General features: G+C 35.3%; 1 protein-coding gene across 2 annotated transcripts; it reads right to left on the reverse strand.

The window, feature by feature from the left end:
- Window positions 1–1,089: 1,089 nt before the first annotated feature.
- Window positions 1,090–22,754, reverse strand: Nle (notchless protein homolog 1). Of its 2 annotated transcripts, none has more exons than XM_089248737.1 (13): window positions 22,665–22,754; window positions 21,935–22,074; window positions 20,390–20,607; window positions 16,193–16,272; window positions 15,991–16,067; window positions 15,794–15,891; window positions 15,217–15,409; window positions 10,933–11,068; window positions 10,790–10,836; window positions 10,486–10,688; window positions 8,377–8,536; window positions 3,496–3,566; window positions 1,090–1,470 (listed from the first exon to the last, which is right to left on the reverse strand). In XM_089248737.1, exons 2-13 carry the CDS (start codon window positions 22,070–22,072, stop codon window positions 1,458–1,460), a joined length of 1,434 nt encoding a protein of 477 aa, XP_089104863.1. In that variant the 5' UTR covers window positions 22,073–22,074; window positions 22,665–22,754; the 3' UTR covers window positions 1,090–1,457. The 2 variants fall into 2 exon arrangements, with proteins under 2 accessions (XP_089104863.1, XP_089104864.1); XM_089248738.1 differs by lacking the exon at window positions 22,665–22,754 and adding an exon at window positions 22,160–22,252.
- Between the last annotated feature and the right edge of the window lie 208 nt (window positions 22,755–22,962).

Below are 22,962 nucleotides of genomic sequence, written 5' to 3' on the forward strand. Positions count from 1 at the left end.
AAAATTGCATTAGACAAGCAGCGTCACAAAGTAAAGCAAAAGAGAGCTAAGACTTGAATGTTTTAATTGTTCTTTCAGTGTGATTAGGTCAACTCTTAGAATGAAAACAATGAGGCGATGGTGAAAGCTGCAGGGTAAAAGAGATTGGAGTCGAAGGTCTGTAAAAAAACCATAATGAGATCAAAACTATCTCCAGAATCATTGATGTTTTAGTTCCCAACATTCTTCAAAATGCTAAGGGCGATCAAATGGGAAACAGCAAGTAATTAATAATATTTTCATTAGTTTCCCGCTGAACTTTTTTCATGCACACATGCTTAACCAAACCAACATTTATATTTTGAGTCTTACACTAATAAAATATATGTTTGTTTCCATGGAAAAATTCATTTGTTTATTAATTTACTATGTACCGTCAACATTTCTATGGTGGGTCGCACCAAATGGTGGTTATGCTGGTTTTTTGTGCATCAATAATTATGTTCCTTTGTTGTGTAAAAAAAAAACAAATATTCATACAAAAAAAAGTATTTTTCCCACACACAATTAGGAGGAGGACATCTTGATCCATTGGAGAAGAATATTCCCCGGAAAAGCTAAAATAAGAAATGTGATCCGTATGATTTGTCCAGAGAATTTGTTAGTGTTAAACTTCTTTGTAATGATATCTGTTTTGTAGTTTTAATTGTCCATCATTGCAATAATTATGTATTTTAATGACTTTAAATGCATCTTATATTCTCAAAATTTCGTTCATTTTCAATTAAAGAACATGTTATTGTTAACACAGTTTCAATATAAACCCCTTCCCAAGATACAGTCGCCCCTCTTTTACAAATTATTTCCGTGAGTGTCCATAAAAAAGGGTTTTGCTGTTTAATATTTTGGCTAAGTGACCATATATATAATATATTTGAATAAATATTTTAATAAATTTTTGGGAAGGAAACATACATGCCGATTCAACGAAAACTGGTGGTTTCAAATTCAGTTTGACGGGAGTTTTAGAGGATAACGTCATATAATTTTTTTTAAATGGCAAGATCCACGTGAAGAAATTTCAGGTTTTGACAAAATAGGTTCAGCATATTAAACTGGTTCAAGCAGGCAATTTTAATTTCTTAATTATCCGTATATTTCCTTACATCTAGCAAATAGGTGTGTGAAATTAATTCAACATTTTTGTAGCATCAATGTTATGTCGTTACGAAAAATAGTGGATTAATTGATTAAAAAGTTAATCAATTTCAGCCCTAATTAATTGGGAAGGAAAATGCTAGCAATGAAAAACAGTTTGCTGCAGAATTTAAGATATATATTACCTGTAATTTCACAAAATTACGAGCATATGAAATGTAGAATCGAAATACATACACCATTATTTTAATGTAAAGTTTCAATATGTATCAACACATGCAATAATGAGAATAGATAGCTGAAATCGCCAACAACTTTGTTCACTGTCTCCATCTGGAAAAGAAAATCATGCATTGAAAAAATAGCAATTGTTTCACAGAATATATGGAGAAAAAATTTTATATAAAAATACAAAGGACATACACAAAAGAGGTAAAATACCTAACGAGGAACTGAAAAAAGATTACCTAAAAAACACTGATGCAAAATATAACTAAAATACAGCTACCTAAAATAAGAGCAATTATCACGAGAAAAAAAAATTCACATTAAAATAATAGTAAAGACAAATGTTATAGGAACTCTGCAGAAAACATTGGGAATATTATGCAGTGGGAAGAAATGTGCATTGGAATCTTCTTATCTGAATGAAGGTGATCATAAGAATGACAAGGAGAGCCAATCAACTTCGGTTTTATTTTTTGCTTTGAACTTATCTCCCTCAAAATGTATCTAATTTTGAAAAAAGTTTAATCTTTAAAGGTTTCTAAAACCTTCGTAACAAAACTTATGAAACCTCTCAGCATGACAGAATATTCTCAAACTGAAACTTGTCGTCATGAGGTGATTATGCGAAAAAAAATTGTTATAAATGTTGCATTCATTGGAACTCATAATATAACCAAAATTTTTCATAATTTAAAAGAAAAAACAAATATTCTCGATTCTTCAATTTTTACATCAAGGAGTAAGTTTTATATATATATATATATATATATAAAGTGCAATATTCTCATTCTCTGACAATATTCCCACATCACATCTCTATCCATGCACTTATAAATACTGAAACATGCTCCATTCATTTGTCCATGCTGCGATCCTATTCAAGTTCATGTGGAGCAATTCCCTATCACTTGGATTCTAGATTACTCCCATTAGTTTCAAATCTGTGAATTTGTCAACAATCTCATTAATAGCCTGATTGAGTTTATCAATAAAAAGTGAAAAAAAATATAGGACCAAGGCCACTTCCTTGAGGGACTCTTTAAATGAAAATTCGAACTGATATAAGGCCAGGATTACGCTATAAAAGTTTTGTTAACGTTCTTTTACAAAACTTGAAAAATGCAACCAATAAGTGTATCGGTTATATTCAAGGGAATGTAATCAATAGGCTTATTGGTTGCATTTTCAAGTTTTGTGAAAGATTTTTTATACAGTAATCCTAGTCTTATACAATTTGGTTTAATTTACAAAATTTGGGTTTTTGTACTCTAAAACAGCATATGCTTGACGATCCTTATAACAATCGTTGATCATGCATCAACTATATTCCATATGATCAGGTAACCAAACATTGCATGTCATAATATGAAACAATTTGACTCCATTTTACATAATAAGATGTGTAGATTAATCGTTTAAGTCAGCAATGTGAATGAACTTTGCAAAAAGAGCATGACCTGAAGTATGTGTACCCAGCAATGGAAGATTTGGTGATATAACACACATATAACAAGTTGACAACCCACTGGAGCACACAAGTAGTGAGTGGAAAAAAGAATTGGAAACAATTCACAATTGGAAAAAAGAATAGACTGGGTTCTATTCTACTTGTCAACTCAACAACTAAATCATTCACTTGCAACTTCTTACCTCATGCACTGTTTAAATTTGTTACATAACACCAAGACTGTAACGAAAGTGGGGTGAATTGGGGATCTGGTCCCCCAAATGTGAGGAAATGACAAAGAAGGAAAACCTATTCTACCAGTTCGCCCCCCCCCCCCAAACAAAATTTCTGGCTATGGGCCTGCTAAACACACTGTTCAAATCATGTAAGCTAGCCTTAAAGGTGCTGATAATCAGATCAGAAAGCTGACAGCTGTCAATTGCATTTGATCTGAAGGATGAAATATAATTTTTCTTCACAAGTGCACTGACAGCAAATGAATGCTGATTAAGTTATAACATATCAGCATTCTTGTTTGAAGTCTATTCAGGAGTCCCAACAAGCAAGCAAATATAATGAAAAATTAAACATGTCTGCTTTTAATGAAGTCTTGAAGGCAAAATAAGACCTGCAAAATTGCTATATTCAATGAAATAAAAAATAATTCATTAAAAGTTACTTACATCTTTATTACTTTGTCTTTACCGCCACTGACAACGCGTTGGCCATCTGGACTCCAATCAACTGCATAAACCTATAAGAATAAATGTATATTGTTCATTTGTGGTGTGGGGGCACTCCAAATAAATGAATAAAAAAATGTTTCCTTCAAAATATTCCCAATATTTTGATCGCAAAAAAAACCTGTTTCATACATATTTTCCTGCATATAGTCTGCAAATGACAAAAAATTTCATTTCACCTTATGAAAATTTCATTCACTGAATTGTCAAAGAATGGAAGGAGTCATGCTTTTTTCAATAAACATACTAATTCCTTTTTCTACTTGCAGACTGCACAGCAGCGGTCTTGGGCACCAAATAATGGGATGGGGGGGGGGGGCAAAACAAGTCGGAAAAAAAAAGAGATGTAAATTACTAAATATACATGAAAAATGACCAAGATGAAAAAAAAATTGAAGGTTTGAGAACAAATTACAATGATTTTTCAAGGAAAGAATCCGAGTAATGCACCTATAGATGTACAGTATTATACAGATTTCTGTCACAATACAAATACACACACACACTTGAGCTCTTTTCTTTTCGTTCACCCCTCCAGGAGAATATTGGAAAGCCTTCTATCTCTCTCTTTTGCTGAGCAGTAAAAATTAAAGAAAATGGAGGAAGTCATCTTTATCACCCCATTTTTCTACTAACGGGAACAAAAGAAAGAGGTTTTTTCATGAGTATTGAGCCTTATGTCTATTTTTTCCCGACTTCTAGTGAATATACGGAATAGAATTGTCAACACAGTACATGTTTCAAAAAAAGAATGAATAAAAATCTTATTTGTAATCTCTCTTTAGATAAGGATTCTACACTGGGGCAATGTTTCTACCTGTCACACAAGGAGCAACAAAAATGTACTCATGCAGGAAAACCCATGCATGTTGGCTCCCCTTTTTTTGTTGGCTTTTCGCCGAAGTTTTCTAGTAATGCAACCAAAAGCAGCTGGGTTGCATTGGGCACACTCTAGAAGGGTAACCAAATTCTAGGTGAAAGGTAGAAACAAAAATTAAGAAAAATTATTTCTGTCCGCTCTGGGAGGACCGTCAAATCCAAGGTAAAAAATTCAAAATGGTGTGGTTATGATATGAAATCTCTGTTACTTTGAATGTATCAAAACAAAGCGATTTAAACAAAAGTTGTTTTATTAATGGACAGGAGGTCAGGGGCACCAAAAATAGTTCCCACACGTGTACAGATTTTAGCTTGCGCCGCCCCTGAGTGAAATATATTTTGTGGACCAAAAAATTATAACAAACCACACAACTAAATACCCTTTGGAGTTTCATAAACCTAAGTTCCAGATACCCAGAACCTGAATTAAGCAGGTGTGTAAGGTAAAAGACTCCTATATACTACCTAGGGGCCATCTACCACTATATAGTGTCTATCTAGAAGACACTAGTATGTTGCCACTACACTGGGACCATAGGTGGCGATAGACTTGAAAAGCTGGGGATGGAGTATGATGTAAATGCTGGAGGCACAATGATGATGTTAATTCATATATATATATAGTCAAACTTGGTTAATTTGAAGCCCGAAGTCACTGGAAAAAAGTTCAAATTATCCAATTAATCTCTCCTGGATATGTAAAATGACTGCAAATTGATAATTAATCATCTAGATTCACTCAGGAGAACCTATCTTATGTATAAATGTGAAAGTATGTACGTCTATGTACAAATCTACAGTTTTAGACCAATCATCGCCAGATTTTGCATATACCAGGTGTACAAGTATGAAATGCGGATTTCAGAAAACAGATGGTGCACCAATGCAGTTTGTGATATAAAGATTTGACACTGCGCCATTTTGTTGTGTCATCAACAAGTGTCAGATGCGCACGAGTGATAAATTGGAAAAGTGTGTGCATAGTGTTGTTTTGTTGTGTTCAAGATGTCGAAAGTTATACTGAACAGAGAGCATTCGCGGACAGCATTAATTTTTTTATTTTCATTTGAAGAAAACTGCTGCTGAATCATACCGATTACTTCGAGAAGCTTATGGTGAACATGCTCCATCTCAAGATACGTGTGAATGATGGTTTCGGTGTTTCAAAAGTGGCGACTTCGGTGTTGCAAACAAGGAACATGGAAAACCGCCAAAAAAAAAAAAAAAGATGTGGAATTGGAAGCATTGTTGGACGAAGATAATACTACACAGACACAAAAACAACTTGCAGTAGCAATGCCCCATGACAACATGAAATGCTCCTTGACAATGGTCAATGTGCAATGCTCCATCACATACAGCAAAAGCGGTTCGCGGCACGTTGGAAGCACTCAGCTGGAAGTTCTACCCTATGCGGCTAACTCACCAGACTTGGCTCCTTCCGATTACCACTTGTTTGCATTGATGGGTCACGCACTTTCTGAGCAATGCTTTGGTTCGTACGAAGATGTGAAAAAATAGCTTGATGAATGGTTCGCAGCAAAAGAGGAAGATTTTTACTGGCCTGGTATTCACAAATTTCAGGAAAGATGGGGGAAATGTATAACAAGCAATAGAGCATACTTTGAATAAAGCACTTTTTATCATTCTTCCAAATTTAACGTGTTTTTTTTAAAAAAAAAAATCCGCATTTCATACTTGTACACCTGGTATACCAAACAGGACCGGGCAGACAGGAAAAAATACCCAAACAGACCAAAATGGGCCAATCACTTTGATTGCTGTGCTTAGAAGTTGACAATAAAAGTTTTTTTTCCTTCAAAAGGGGGGAAGGTTGATAACTATCAATTTAGAACAAAACCTATAGGAAGCTAAATACAGCTATGTTGCAGGAATCAGAAGACAGGAATCGGAAGTGGTTGTATAGTACCCTGGTTGTATTTTTTATGACTTTCAAGTGGGTTGAACTCTGGTAATCCTAGTGAAGTTTTCGATTTTCTTTTTGTTATACATTTTTAGTGTTCTACGAATTGTATAAGCCCATGTTTTCATACTTACGTCTATACCCATCCTTAAATATTAAAAAATAAATAAATTTTCACTGTAACTAAACAAAAATCAAATCTCCCTCAGAAAAAAAAGCTGTAGGTAACTTCCCTAATTGGGCAACTTCTTTAATTTCCAACTTTGAAATAATTTTTATTAATTTTTTATGTACTTTTATTACTTCTTTGACTATTAATACTTCACCTTATTACTTTTGAGCCAAGAAGAGGGGGAGGGCAGGCACAGATCCGGGAGGGTGATGGAGAGACCTCCTTCAAGAGCCCGATAATGTAGGAAGATTAATCTATTCTGTATTTTTTGGGACAGTTTTTAGTGAATAGCAATAAACACTGAATCGCCCCCAGACACATCACCCTGAATCAGCACCTGGGAGAAGGGTGCGCCGACTGCTGGTTTTGCACAGGATGCCATTTGGTCTAAGACCAGTCCTACGCCACCTATAAGCCTTTTAAAAAATAATTTTTTTACAAGTTACTATAATTTTTTTTGTTTCTACTTCAACCTGTCAGAAAAAAAGATGCAGTGATATACAGGGTGATTATAATTCAAGTTGAAATTTCAAAACGCTGTGAAACAAGAATTACTGGTCAGAATATGAAAATTTGCATGAATACTCCTGAAGAGATGAAATTTTATTCAGCGAAGGAAAAATAAACTTATACAGTCAAACCTCGTTAGTGCGTCACTCCGCTTACCGGCTCACTTTTTGTAAGTGTCAATTGTCCTCAGGCAGGAATTGGCACAGCTATGGCTTACTCCGTTTAACGAGTCATTCCGCTTACTAAGTCATATTTTTGCTCTCCCAAGAGTGACTCATCAACGAGGTTTGACTGTACATAAAAATTTACTGATAGGTAATGCTGTATTTGTGAAACACTGGAAATTCACTAGCACATTATTTGTTGATTTTCTGAGTATTATTAAGTGAAGTTTATCTACTCTTCCAAATTTTGCTATGTTAATTAAATTGTCATTTGCCCTGGTTGACTACTGTTTCTATTCTGTAAGTGAATTACCTGTGTTCCATGAATACAACGTTTTTTCTTACATCAAACAAAATTTCATTGTTCAAGGAGAATTCAAGGAAATTTTCAAGTCATTCTGACGAGTAGTTTGTGTTTTAATAGCATTTTGAAGTTGCTACTTCCATTATGATCACCCTGTATAATCTGCCATAAGAAATTCAGATGAGTTTTTAGTCTGCAGATTATATGCAGGAAAATATAGTATACACACTGCTGATCTGATTCATGACACAAAGAACAGTTTACATTTAGAGATAGATAAAGATTTTTTTCTCAGCCCACGATACATCAAATGAACAAACACTCTGGATATCATGTCGAGGTGAACTTGGGAATAAAGTTTTCCATTGTTTTCTCCCTTCTACTTCCTGGTAAAGACAACATAACTCTTTTCCCAAGTTCTTTCTCTCACACCTCTTTTTCTTACTTTCTTTCAAACTGAGCACAACTCAGGTCTATTTCCACAGGCAATTTACTACCAAGCGAGTTGTGGCGGAAGTGTGTGTGTGCTTAACAGTCTGAGTGAGTATTTTAGTGCTGTGTTTTGATTTTTTAGTGCTGTCATCTATATTTCTGAAGTAAAGTGTAATGACTGTAGCTCTGTTTGTAGACCTGTTGCTCTCTGTGGCGAGACTTTTCAATGGGGAGATTGGCTCACGTTCGCATCTCAAAGTTGGAAACCACAGAAACCCAACTTCAGCTGGCGACCACTGTGGCGACGGTGGGGTTCGAACCCCAGGGCCTCGCAATGCGAATCCATCACTCTGACCACTTAACCATCACAGCAGCTCTCTCACACCTCTGATAATATCCAAAAGAAAGTCTGCTGTGTTTATCTTTATTTATTTACCTCATCAGCATGTCCAGGAAGGTCGAACATCAACCGACTTTTTTCTAGATCCCAGACTTTCAGGGTTGAATCGGCACTTGCGCTGACCAATAGTCGACTGTCTGCAGACCAGCTTACTTGGTACACTCGCTGAACATGAGCTCTCAAACTGGCTATGTACCTACAAGTAATACATTCAAATTATAAGAACATCCTAATACAATCATTGCAGTTGTAACATTACAATTTTAGGCCCCCCCTGTGGAAATAGTCCTTATTCTAGGAACCTCAATCCGCAAACCTGCGAGAACCTCACTTCAGGATTTTCTTTGACCGCAGTGTGAAAAGACCAACACTTGACACAACATTTTGAACTGTTATATGTATGATGAGAACTATCTGAATTTCTGGACAAAGCGGTGAGAGCATTCAATTTTGTTTTAATGCAATGTGTTGAGAGAGAAATCTAACTGTGATAACTATTGGTAAAATTTTTATAATAAATTCTAATATTTTATGGAATGAATGTTTATTATTTAACGAATGACGATTACCTTTCACTGTTGTCATTTAGTCAATGATCACACTGGATTTAACTTAATAATGAACCGGGAAATGCAACAGCCTAAACGTTGCACAGTGATTTCTAAATGGTGTGTTCCTAGAGAGATGAGATCGGGCAAGGATGGTGCAAGAGAGTTTGAGAAACTGACTTATCATCAGATTTTAAATTTTCAGAATGAGAAATATTTTTTCAAAATTTCAAAAAAGATTCTTTTTAATGCTGGATTGAGTCCATTAGAAAATTGTCTAATGTACATATTTATTTGTTTGATTTTACTTTGTATGACAATTTTAATTCAAAGCTAGACAAATCAAAAAATAAATTAGACTCTAACCAAATTTCCTTTGGCTTACATCCCACACAGGACAGAGCCCGGATCGTCTGGTTGCTACATTCACATTTCTTAAGAACCAAATTTTTCCAAATAAAAGTTTGGTCTAAAAAAAGTGTGCTCAACCTTTTGGAGAGTGTGGCCAGCTTCATCTGTTTGGAAACGTGTTGTGGGCCAATTGTGGGATCTGGAAGTGTACCACTGCAGGGCACTTGAGTTATCTGGAAATATGCTGTAGGCCAATCTGATTAACTGAAAGTGTGCCGCAGGTAGCTTAAGTGATCTGTAAATATGTACCATGTATGTAAATGTGCAAGCTACTCAAGTGATATGTAAATGTGCCCCTCTCTTGTGGGACACTTGAGTGGTTTGGTTATTTGTTGAGGGCCATATTTGATGACTCAGAGGGCCACAGGTTTAACGTTCATGGTCTGAAATATAATTGTTTTTTTTCAGACGTTGCATGTCGATACATAGTCTTATACAGGATTTTCTCAGGGGTAAGGGTTAATTTTTTTTTCTTCTCAGGGAAGGAGGAGCACATTTTTTACTGACAAAAACATTAAAATCTCGGCTCAAAAGAATGGGGGTTAGCTCAAACTCCCTAACTCTCCCTTGTGTAGGCCAATGGGTACACATGCTCACATAAATTCTGAAAATTTTGTGTTCTTCTCAGCTTCAGTTTGATAATTGCACATCAAAAGTTTTAGATGAAAATGCCAATTTTCCAGGTACCGAAGTGCCTGGAATTTGTCAAGTTCTTCTACTACTTTACTGCACAACAACTCAAATTATATTGCCTATACAACAATTTACCACCAATTGAGTTAGGTCAAAAATGAAGGCACCATCCATCGGTTGTCATCTCAGGTTTGGTTGGGAAAGAACTTGTTACCTATTATCTTCCCCCAGTATAGAACCCGCAGACCAGAAAGTAACCTTCATAGTGGTAGATGAGCATCTTACCACTGCATCAATCAGGAGCTGTCAAACCCTACTGCAATTCACAGAAAATAGGTGCTATAGGATACATATAGGGGTTTCTCAAAAAAAAGAAAGTGGGAGAGGGTTCAACTGTTTTTTGTTTCCAAAAGACTTTTTTCCTTTCAATTGCAAAAATACACCACAATATCGGCTCAGGGGTAACCCCTTTTTTGCATATGCCTATGCATAGATGTTCCTTATGCAATTCTTACTCTGTGCACAACACACATTAAAAAAAAATCATACGAACTTTCCAGTTCTGCCATTCCACAGCTTCACCGATTTATCAAAGGAAGCACTAGCTATAATTCTCATGTCAGGTGAGAATTTCACTTCATTGATTGGCTGCTGGTGCCCAGTCATTCTTGCGACTGGTTTCTTCTCCGACTCTGGATTCCACATTATGAGAGTGAAGTCATCTGATCCAGAAACCAGTCTTTCTGGTTCGGAACCCTACAATTTCAACACAATCTCATTATACTACTTGCACAAAATAAAGAGTAACTATTATTCGTAGAAATTAAAGGTGGCATACGAGGTGACGAAAACATTACCTTAATCGATCTGTATCTCTTTAGAGCAGCTTCTTCAAGCTGTTGAGCTACATAACAAGGTAAAGAAAAAATCTTCAATTTGAATCTCAATCTTAAATATTGAGAACTAAGAAGAAAAAAAATTATAGCAAAAAAGAAATTACCACTTTCTGTGACTTCTCTGTATACGATCGTGGCATTTTTTGGATCAAACGCTCCAGTCCTCAAAACATAATCCACATTCAATGCTAGTGTATTAACCCAGTGTCCATGTCCTTGAAGTATCCGACAAAGACTACCCTGTGTGAAAATAAAGGCAATAACTTTTGTAACCTGCTTTATACACTACGTAGACTGAGGAAAAAGTTATTGCATTAAATTTCTTTGTCATCTTCCAGTTTCTGAATTTCCAGCGAAAAATAATATAAACTGAAAAAAAATGAAGACCAAGGATTTAAAAGGTAGTTGCAATCTGAAGATAAATGGCATTAGGAAAAATGAATGGATGTTTTGTAGCGAGAAATCCAATTTTTCTGTATGAGGATGGATCAAATGAAAATGGAACATGTTATAATATGGTTTATTTTTGTATGAGTGTTTCAAAAGTTTGTGTAGATGTAGAGTGAGAGGGGTAAAGAGAAGGCAACCTCTACTGCAAAATGGACTTACCCAAGGTAGTTGTATGGAATCGCATGATATGTGCTGGCAGTTGGTCAATGGTATCATCCAATAGGCAATCTGTCGTTTTCTTATCTGCGTCTAAGGAATGTTTACAAGCAATGTGGTATTACTTGTTTTTTATTGGCAGAAGGAGTTGGAACTTGTGAAGTTCATAGACCATTATTATATTTTGTTTGCCCTTACAATCGGTGATTGTGAAATATGTGGATGGCATCAATTGTCTGACAGAAAAAAATTAAAAACATGCAAAAAAAATTGGAAGTTTCACTAAAGGCAGTGGTGAACATGCACTGCCGTTGACTCGTGTGCAGGACTAGCACAAGCCTCTCCATAATGTACTTTCCTGCAATGATGGCATGAACGAAACTGAAATGCACTCCCACCTTCTTGTTAGTGGATTGATTATCTCGCCAACTTCTTTCACCAAAGTGTCTGTGACGATGAAGTGACCTTGACCAGGTTGCGTATCATCATTCACAGATTCTTGTCCCTCGCGGAAACACTCATGCCAGTTATGCACGAGTCAATGACAATGTATGTTCACCACACACTGTCTTCATTTTCCAATGCACTTTACAAACTCCAATCCCTTTCAGCCACTACAAAACAAAAAACACCATATTGACTTCTTTACTCTCAAACATTCCGCACACGCAGATGAAAAAACAACAGATTGCCTGTTGGATGACACTGTCCACCAGCACATATCACAACATGATTCCACATGGCTACCTAGGACACGTCCAGTTTACTGTAGGGGTTGTCTCTCCTTTACCTCTTGCTCTACAGAAAGTTTCACCACATTGATCCATTCTTATATTTTGTTTGCCCTTACAGTTGGTGAACGTGAAAAGTGAAATGTGTGGATGACATCAAACGTCCGACAGAAAAAAAATAAAGAACATGCAAAAAACTGGAAACTTCACATTCAGGCAAAACAATTTTTTTTCTTGTGTTTAACTTGTGTTCCAGGAAAATGTAAAAATACAATGAAACCTGTTTAAAATAGAACGTCAAGAGACTGAAATTATTCTCCATTGTGCTTCTGTTTTATAAAGGTGCATATAAAAAATACAGTAAAACCCCTCTTCACAGTCGCACCTCTTTTATGGCCAAATGATAATTTACCCTTGGTTAATAAAAGTATTCATTTCAAACCACTGATTTATGGTCATCTCTCTTTTATGGATGAATTTTGTTGTCCCGCAGTGTTTTACTGTATAGGTCTATAAGCAATCATTTATTTCTATCATTTTATGAAACTTAAATTTTGAGCACATCACTAACTTCTATAAACCAATGAGTATTAAACAGAAACATGCATATTAGTATTTTATTTTTTTCATTTTCGTTGTTTTGAATTACTATATGCATTTAAAATTTCATATTTAATTTGCTAATTGTTAAAATTTAATATAAAATGCTCTCTTGAATAGTAAATTACATAGCTTTTTAAATTATTCCAAATGAGATCAACAAGCAATAACGCTTGTGAAAGATTCTAGATCGGTCTGTAACACTCAAGTTTTGCTTTTCTTTAGCCTCTATGACCTGCAGTTTTGTGTTCAAATTCAAGACATGTTTCTTGAGGCTGGTGGACATCTCTATTGAATGAAATGCTAAAACACAATATCTCTAAAATTGTAAGCAATATTTGTCTAACTCCCCTATTCTTCTCCCGAACTAGTTTAAATGGAAATTATCAAATTTTTTCTAAGAAACAATAGTGTTTTCTACAAAAAGTTATCAATGGTGTCGAAGCCAGGGGTGCTCAAGCACTCACTGTAATTTGTGGCATGGATCCGAGCACCCCTAGAATTGATTCAGAAATCGAAATTTACAGGCTTTTACTAAATTTTGTATAGCAAATCTATAAATCTGCTTCCAGCCAAACCCAATCCCTTACTTCCAGAACAAGTTCAGATACAATAGTAAGCATACATAATTTATCCAAGTAGTAGAAGAATTCCTTAATAAAAGAGGAATTAGTATGACTTAGTTTTTTTCCCCATTCAATGGATGAAAACTTACACATTTGGCCAAAAATTATTTTCATTTTAGCAGGTATTTTATCTGAAAATACACTAAATATGCTTTCCGTTTTCGCTTTAGACAGTTTCCGTCTTAGAGAGGTTTCCTGTTAATGAAAAAGCATTATCTACAAGACTATTTCTCTGTTCTGTTCATGACAGGTTTCCATCTCATACAGTGTCCGTCTTAGACAGGTTTAACCATATACAATAACTAGAGCCCGGATTATATGCATTTCCATATTTTGGCCTTTTTTCAGCATTAATGTATATAAATGCATAAAATCAAAGAATTTTCAGAATAAGTGCATATTTTTTAAAGCTTTATTTAAGGTCAGTCACTTTTTTTTCATAATTTTTCAAATATAAATATTCCTTATAATATTTTCGTAGCATCGCTGGTTTTTGCAGCAGGTACAGGTGAGATTTAGTAAATAGAGATGTTTGTAATAGTGTATTTTTAAAATATCAATCGTTTTATTGCAAGGTTATTTTTAGATACACGTCAAAAGTGTTAAATTTTTGTAAAAATAGTGTCAAAGTTCTTTTTTTACTGATATTTCATTACTGAGCAGCTGTAGTTATTTACATATGGAAGTATGTACATTATACTTTTTTTTGCATGTTGATTTTTTAATGCATATATTTTCTCATTTTTGGTACATATATCTGAATTTTTAACTTTTCTGGACTTTTTAATGCATATTTTGGCATTTTTAAGTGCATATTTGCATATTTTAGAGCACATTTCTACACTTTTTAGTACATATAATCACTTTAACAATAACATTCAGGTAACCAAAAAAAAAAAGAATTATTTCGAAAAGGTTAGTTTTGTGTGATAAGTTTTATGGGGACGATATATTTTCTTGGGGTAGATGTAATGTAGCAATGATCTTATCACAAATTATGGAATTAATTGATTCGAATAAATTATTGAGGCCATTAATTACAAAAATCATGCATTTGAAAATAGAGCACCTATATCTAAGAAGAAATATTTGTTTTGCTCCCCACTCAAAAAAATTTCCGAGGCCACTAGCCACCACTAGATTTAACACTCATTATTTGGCACCTTCTGTGATTAAGCATTAATTATTTCACAAAATACCTCTAATAAAGCATTTCATCTAGATTTGGCACAATGATGATTGACAATAGGAACCCTCAGTTGTGTCTGCTACTCCCTGTGGTGACTTTTTTTTAATAGAAAACCAACTCACATTCACACTTTATAGTCAGAAAACCATCTTCAGTCAACCACCATTAGAGTTTTCTCTGACATGGTCCTGCCCCTTGACAAGTCCGATGGCTAAGGCTGTGTTCGCTTTGAAAGAAAGAAAGGTCAACTACCATTGTATGATCACTGGTATCTATCTAGCTTTGTTGCGATGCACGATACAGGGGTCCCGATTTTCAGCGATGAAATCAAACATGAGAATTAGCTGGGAAAAATTCAAAAATCAATTCGTAAAAACGTGTAACCTTCTTTATTTCATGTCTTTTTTTTCATCGCACTACTTTTCCATGATGGTAGACAAACTGGATCAGCCCTTAATGAATGATAACTTTTTTATGTGAATAAAAAATGCATGTTTATTTCAATAAATATAAGTGTGAAAAGAAACTCCTGAACTGAGAATAAATTTCAATCGTAAAGAAGTGGTGAGAATACATTGTTTCAATTTCAGTCAAATTGAATATTCTTATTTTTGAAGAATTATTAAGCTTACTTACATCGTCTGCTCGCCAGACTTTCACAGTTCTGTCTTGGGAGCCAGAATAAATCAAACCTGTGCCACCCCATCTTAAGCACGTCACAGCATGCGCGTGGGCAGATATGGTGAAAACAATTTGCTGCGTGACTGTATCCCAAATTTTTATTGTCCCATCTTTCGAAGCACTCGCCAATTTCCTACATTCACCATTTCTGGAGGGCAATAAAAATTAAGTTACTGTACTATCCAGAAGAAAAACAAAAAAATGATAGAAAATTTAAATCGACATTCACACTTTAAATCTTTATGCATCTTATGTTACATTGGAAGCTTCACCCTCAAAGTCATCAGTCAATGTTCATTATAACCCTCATGGCTCCATTGAAAATGAATGGTACATTGGGTAGTCGATATATACGGGAAACATATACAAGTCATTATACGAAGAAATTCTGGATCCCATTACTTGTTGTAATGAGATGATTACTGTAACTCTGGGTTGTTATAATGAGCGTTGTCAATATAATAAAAATGAAGAAACGTAATTGTAAATCATCACAATACCAAGCTGCAACAAGTATATCAAAGAGAATTACTTATGTAAAGGTTCCCAAGCAAGAGCGTTGATCCAAAATTTATGACCGATCAGAGTACGTCCTATTTGCTTTCCTGTCACAGGATCCCAAACAAAAACCTGTTTAAAAAGACATACTTTTTAACAAAATACGAAACTTATGAAAAGTGATGAAAAATACATAAATATGATTTCTTCCAGAAATAATGAAAAGCTTACCTGACTATTTTTACAGCCTGATGCAAGCTTCCGCCCATCAGGTGACCATGCTATGCATAAAACCCAGTGCTTATGCCCTATTGATAAAAAGAACTTAAAATCTAAGAGGAAATTTGATATGCAAGTGTTAAATAAAACAATTTTTCCAAAAACTAACATACACTGAGTTTGCGTAAGCCTGATCAAATAAGCAAAGTATCACCTTTGCAAGTGAACTGGGGTGTTTCCGTATTCACATCCCAGAGACGAACAGAGGTATCACCAGAACCACTAGCTAAATACCTTCAAGAATTAAAAAAAAAATACTATTAATTTCGATTAATCAATAAAATGATTGATGCCATGTTAAATACGGCAAAAAAGAATAAATTAATGCACAAAGACAAGATTTGTTAGTCTGGGAAGAAATGATATCACTGCTATTTATTAGAGATAGGACAAATATTTGGCTACTATTCTGTATTTTTCCTATTCGGCTTTTTTGCCGAATATTTGGTTCAGTCAAATGCTGCTTAAGTATTCTGCTGAATATCTGTGTAAATCTGGGTATATCAAACTGGTTTTAAAAAATTATATTAATCAGAATTTTTCAAATAAATTAAAATTTTACTAATTATATTTTATTGTGCAGTGTATAGCCATTTTCGTGAAAGAGGTTATGTCAAGGCAAATTTCCAGGATAGGGGAAAACATGAAACTGAAAATAAAATCCTATTGCTATAAGGTAAAAGTGAGCATGAATTATGCAAGTCCAGTTCATCACAAGGATGTATCTAGACAAGATATAGTGATGCCTTTGCTAATGAAGGCCCTAGGCTTACAAATTTTTTGGCTAACAAAGATTTTTTCAATGTTTTTCCCCCTCAGCTAATCAATACTGATTCAGCTAACATACATTCTAGTTGATATGGATGCATCAGCTTGAAAAAACAGCCTCACTGTAAACTAAATTTTTGCGTCAATCAAAATGAATCCGATGAATAACTGCCGTTTGAGCCGGATTAATATTTTTACACCTCAGAAATCGCTCTACTTTTAGAAAGATTTTGAGCTATTTCATGTAAAATTAATGCATACAGCAAGACTCTTGGTACTAAACTGAACAATCTGGACATTCTAGGCACTTATCTTTTCCATTTACATGTGTGTGTGTGAGAGAGAAAAATAAGATAACAGCAGTTGAAAAAAAATATTCTGTAAATAATATAAAAATATACAATATGTCATCGTTAAATTTGATTGTCAATATTATAGTAATAAAATTCTTTTAACTACCAGCTATTTTAACCACTGTAATGGTGGAACTGTACGGTTCCACTGTAATTGAATAAATCAAAATAAAGCACTTTGGTTAACAAGCAATTCACATAATGAGAAAAAATTTTGAGCATTGTTTATTTATTTTTACGTTATCACAACTGAGCTGACTGATTTTTCTTTTGCCCACACACGTGTTATGGAATTGTGGGTAATATTCTCCCCAAAGTCTCTGGTAAGTGTGCCTTACTCTGAAAATTAACACACGTGTGAGTGTGAATATTTACAGCACGAAACTAAATGTAGCAATGCATATGTGCACTTGAAGGTTTTTTTAATTCTGCTTGGAGAAAACTGTGAACTGATTGCATTATTGAACGTGATTTTGAGGAACTAACTCATGAACAGGAGCCACTACTTGTCGAAAATGTTGTGTGCTTGGGGAAGACCAGGGACGCGAGTTGCATGACGATGCCATTCAGGAACTAGTGGTAAAAAATTGATGGCATTCAAGAACTAGTGGAGTTGATGGTAGATGAAGTGATGGATCTTTTTTGCATGCACCAGCAAGAGTTTATGTACGGTATCTCATCCGAGGAAGAGAGAAGTAAGGAGAAGTTCCTCACTTCAAATGAGATTAGAGAGATGTATAGCTGCAGCAGTGTGCAAGCAATAAATCTGTCTAATGAACACTGCAATGTCCCATTTCTCAGAAATCCTAAAAAAGAGGCAAAGTAAGTGTCACTTAAGGTTCACTCAAGGTTCTTTTTGAAAGTCATGCAAAAAAGAATAAGTTTGCAAACAACAGTGAGTCCATAAATCGTCCTAAAAGATACTCGACGAGAGCGAGGAGGACTAACTTAATGCATTTTCATATTGTATGTTTATTTATACCATTATTTATATTATGTATATTTTTTGGTGTTATATATTATTACTGTGTTAATTATTGATTGAATGAGTCATTTTTATGGGAATGAATAATTGTGGAACCTCATTTATCCAAACATCAATTTTCCGAACAACTCGGTCAACCAAATGTTTTTCCAACCTCTCATTTTCAGTTTTCTGTAGTCAACGATGCTCAACAGTTGGTATTTTCTTGGAACTTGAACCCTCTTACCTCCCAACTTGATAGCTTCCTTCTAATGTACAATAATCCACTTCCAAACAATTGTATATACTGTATCTGTGAACTACAGATGTAAATATGGGCGGGTTCGGGTATAGTTTATGTAGTTATAAACGATTGATAAGCAAAAAAATATGTGAATAGGAGCAGATTTGTCTGCCATCTTTTTTTTGTCTCACAAATTCATCTTAATCCTTTGGGTGTACTTTAATGAGAGGGAGGAGTATGTCTTCTTGACAACAAAAAAGTTCTTATCATGGTTTTTACAGAGGGGGGTATCATATCTCAGAATTTCAATTTATTCCTTTGCGTTATCGAATTAGTTTTGAAATCAATTTACCAAACCGTTCACTTTTCCGAACACCCTTCGGTCCCAGTCCCAATGTGTTTGGATCGAGCACTTTAGTGGAAAAAATTAAGCTTGTTAACTAAAGTCCCACTGTAATAAATTTCATTATTAAAATTCAATTTCAATCATTTTAAACACCAACTTTATTTATAATTGTGATGAAGTCTAAGAAAATTGATATTCAGCTGCCGAATATTTGGTATTCTGCCAAAAACATTAACCAAATTAATATTTGGTATTCATGCCAAATCACTATCCGTCCAATTACCACCTCCTAGAGATAGGCGGCCTCCGCACGCTGCTTGTGACGTCAGTAAGTAGTCTATTTTCCCTCAGAATATTCAAGGGAAAAAATTCCCTGCTCATGCCAGTATCATCCTTGTGTGGATCGGGCTCAGAATTGGTGATTTCTATACCCCACATCAAATCACTATGTAGTATTTGTGAGCCAATCAGGAAGATTCTGCGCCAAAACAATAAATGAAATGGTCATTTCAAAATGTGGCAAACTTGCTAGGTAGTCTGAATGATGTTTATGGCAACCAGTGCGGAAGCCTTCTATCTCTAGGAGGTGCTGATCCAATCCCTACTCCACAGCGCGACCCAACCCACAAGGGTAAAAGGCTTATATCCCTGGAGGGACAGAGCCTGGGTCGTGACTGGTTTGTCGGTCCAATCCCTAATATTCATGTGAAGTATAAAAGACCGGACACCAAGCAAAGATGAAGATGAGTTTCAAGAAAGAATATTCACATGCCCTCTGTGGGAAATCCATCTCTGCTTGGTGTGGCACCTTTCATACTTAATATGAACAGCGGAGAGTGACAGTGGTTTGTTCTTGTATGTTGCCATCTGGGGAGGCTATCATTGTTGAAAGCTGTTAGGAGGCTGCCCATGCATGGTTCTGTTTAGCATATGCTCTAAGGCAGTGTTTCTCAATTTATGCATCACCAACCTCTGTCAGAGATATCACAGCAAGCTGGTGCTGGAGACAAAAGGTCATAGCAAGGGGGAAGAACTTGGGATCTGGTCCCCCAAAATGTGAGAAAATGACAGAAAAAGGAGAAAAAAGATGGCCAAATCTATTGTTCTATCACTTTAGTTCCCCCCCCCCCCGAAATGAAAGTGGTGGTCCTTCTCCGAACAAAATTTCTGGCTATGGGCGTAGCTGGAGATATTGATTTTCGTGTTAAGTTATGCTTTGACGTAGTACTTTTATATGTGAAAATTAAACTATTACAGGGATTGGCAAGGGAGCTGATATTAAACATCCTGTCATCCCTGGTGGGTCATCTCAATGCAATCCTTCACGACAATTTGACAATTGATTCATTTTAATTACTTATATTCGGAGTAAAGGGTCATGATGTACTCCATGGGGTGACAAATCAGAATAAAAATGAAATCGTATTGTGCTAATTATAATACAGTTGAGATAATTTTGTTATTTTCAGAAGATACAGCAAGCCAGTGATGTTACTTAATTGAATCTGCTATACATCGAATAAAAGTTGTGTCATGTGTTTCTAAAAGGTCTGGCAAGGTGTGTGTGTGACATAACTGCAAATCTTCTCCCATATACCAGATAAACATGCAACTACATATACGTATTCTCTGCCTAAAATGTATATTAATGCTAAATTCAAGCAAATAAGATTTACCTCCCATCAGGACTAAATGACGCTGATATAACTGCTTCTGCATGACCTGGTATCGAGCTCGTGCAACGGGTGACAGGCCTTACTCTAAAAACAGCTTGCTCGACATACACAATTTCTAGAATATTTTCCGAAGGAATTTTTTCATTTTCAATGGTCTTCTTTAGATTCACTTTGACTTCTTTATCATTTATGTAAAACAGATACGGTACTGGCTCATCCTGTAAAAGAAAAAGATGGTCATCATTCCAATTTTAAAACATGTGGCACTCAGTTCAGAACTTTATTTACTTGAGAATTACGAGAGTAATTATTATTAGGCACATGCATAAAACTTTGCATATGTGTTCTATGATTTATAACAGATGATCTAATACGAATATCCATATTTATAATGTGGTTGCACAACTAAAGTATTTGTATACTGCTATAATTGTATTAAAAAATTCACATTTTTATTTCATAGCACAGTCAATGTTTGTTTTTGTAAACTTGCCACTTTCTGAAGTGGCAAATGTCTACTTCCTACAGTGATCAAACTCTGGTTGTAAAATTGTGTATACGTACACAGCACCACACGTTTATTTGGTTGTATGGTAGAAGACTATAAGTGGAAGTGGTGCATGCATGCATGTCACTGCCAAAGTTGATATACAATTTTTTTATTATAACTGCTAACAGCAAAATTAACCCAGACGGTGGCATGTGGGATCTGCACGCAGTGGTTTGAATCCAACATGAGAGGAGAGAGAACTTCAATTTTTTTCTCTCTTTTTCATCTTCGTTTTTTGACAATCTTTAATTTATTTTTCTTTACAGTGGTTTTCTTTGGTACTTATGTATTATACCATCAACCATTTTTGAATTGGGGCCCAATCCAACACAAACCTGTGAAAAGATATAATAAAGGCTGGCACACAAGTATGTTTACATGTAAGTCGTACACAAAATAAGCACACTCAAAACATACTACACAAGCTATTAATAACTGTACATCAAATGAATGCACGGCATACCAATGCTTTAAAATATACGGCAAGCCATTAGCTGCTGTACACGAAATAAATGCACTGTGCACTTTGTCTTCTAAAGATACAAAAATTTCATGTGACATCACTTCCATTATGTATCAGTCACCATTTTCAAAAGAACGTCTAGCACCATGCGGTATCCTCAGCCTTATTTTAAGCACTACCTTACTTAATATAGAGAGAGTATAGATCAGGGAGGGGGGGGGGACAGAACTGGAGAGGAGGGGCAACTGCCCCAGGCGGCAAACTTTAGGGAGTGGCAAATTCTAGAAAAAACAAAAATGCTGTTATAAAATCATGGAACTGCAATGAGATGAGGGTAGCAAAAATTTGCCTCTCCCCTTTCACAAAAGCCTAGTTACGGCTTGGCATGGAGAGATGAAAAGAAATTTACATATGCTTAGAAAAGCCATTGTACAGATTTTATATGCTCTGGGGAATGACTGCAGTAAAACGTTTGTAACTCATGGTGAGTATTGCTTGAGAATATTAGGAATGACATATCACAAATGATTACTTTTTCCAATAGAGTGTTGCAAATCTTTTGTAGATCCGACGTTTTCACTGTGACTGGCAGGTCGAAAGGAGCGCCAGTTTCTTCACCAGACTCATTTTTAAATCGCACAAGCACGTGGGATGCTTCATCTACCTCCATCTCTGTAGGATAAAACAAAACAGAATGTTAAAAGCATGAGCATGATTAACTTTTGAATTTCGAACTACAATTCTACTTTGGACCTACATGTGATTTTATAACAAAGAAATTGTTAGAGCCTACGTGGAACATTATCAGAAAAAAAAGAAGTTACAGTGGAGAAAACTATCCATCTCATCTGTGAAAGTATGTGTTTTATTGCAGATGATAATGTTGTGACGTTATTGTCGTTTAGTCAGTGTACATTATTGTCAATTGCTTTTTGTGAGTGTGATGAGGTAAACGCGTCATGAAGTGCTTCTATCCTTTTGCTCTCTGTGGCAGACTTTTTGAAGAGGAGATCAGCCTGCCTTTTTCCATTTCGAAGTTGGGAACCAAAGAAAACCAACTTCGCCATCGTCGCGATGCAAGTCTGTCATTACGACCACCACAACGAATTGTCTCGAGGAGCTGCGAGTCCATCGTTTTTTTTATTCTGTATTTATTAAAGTTTTATTATTTTTAATTGAATTTGACTCGCTTTACTCTTTGATGTCCTTTATAAATTGAATCATAAAAATCATTATCGTAATAATCAAATCACAAAACTTACCTGCACGTGTCTTTATTGACAAGTTGAAATGAAGTTTGCTTCATGAATTCCACATTGGTCTTTCCACCTCACGATGAGATTTAAATAACCATAGGTCCCGTGATAGTGTTGGTTGAAGGTTCGTCAAGGAAACAAGGATTTTTGTCAAAGCCGCTTGAAAGATGCTAAGACTCTTAGCATGTTTGCATCTATGATTTTATTCAGTTCAGTGAAACTGTACTGGATGATGATTTGATACATAAATTGTTCAAAACGAAGAATTTTTTAAAGACGCAGAAGCCACTAACAATGTTTGCAG

This window comes from Pholcus phalangioides, unplaced genomic scaffold (genome assembly GCF_987345545.1).
Source record: "Pholcus phalangioides strain wild (caught in Gottingen) unplaced genomic scaffold, Ppha-v1.0 ptg000020l_1, whole genome shotgun sequence".
NCBI lineage: Eukaryota > Metazoa > Arthropoda > Arachnida > Araneae > Pholcidae > Pholcus > Pholcus phalangioides.

Coding starts and splice junctions, on each gene's coding strand:
- Nle (XM_089248737.1), bottom strand. CDS start 22,072: ATGGAGGTAGATGAAGCATCCCACGTGCTTGTGCGATTTAAAAATGAG. Junction 11,069..15,216: donor AAGTCTGGCGAGCAGACGAT/GTAAGTAAGCTT, acceptor ATTTTCACACAG/GGTAGTCTTTGTCGGATACT. Junction 10,689..10,789: donor AGAGATACAGATCGATTAAG/GTAATGTTTTCG, acceptor TTGAAATTGTAG/GGTTCCGAACCAGAAAGACT.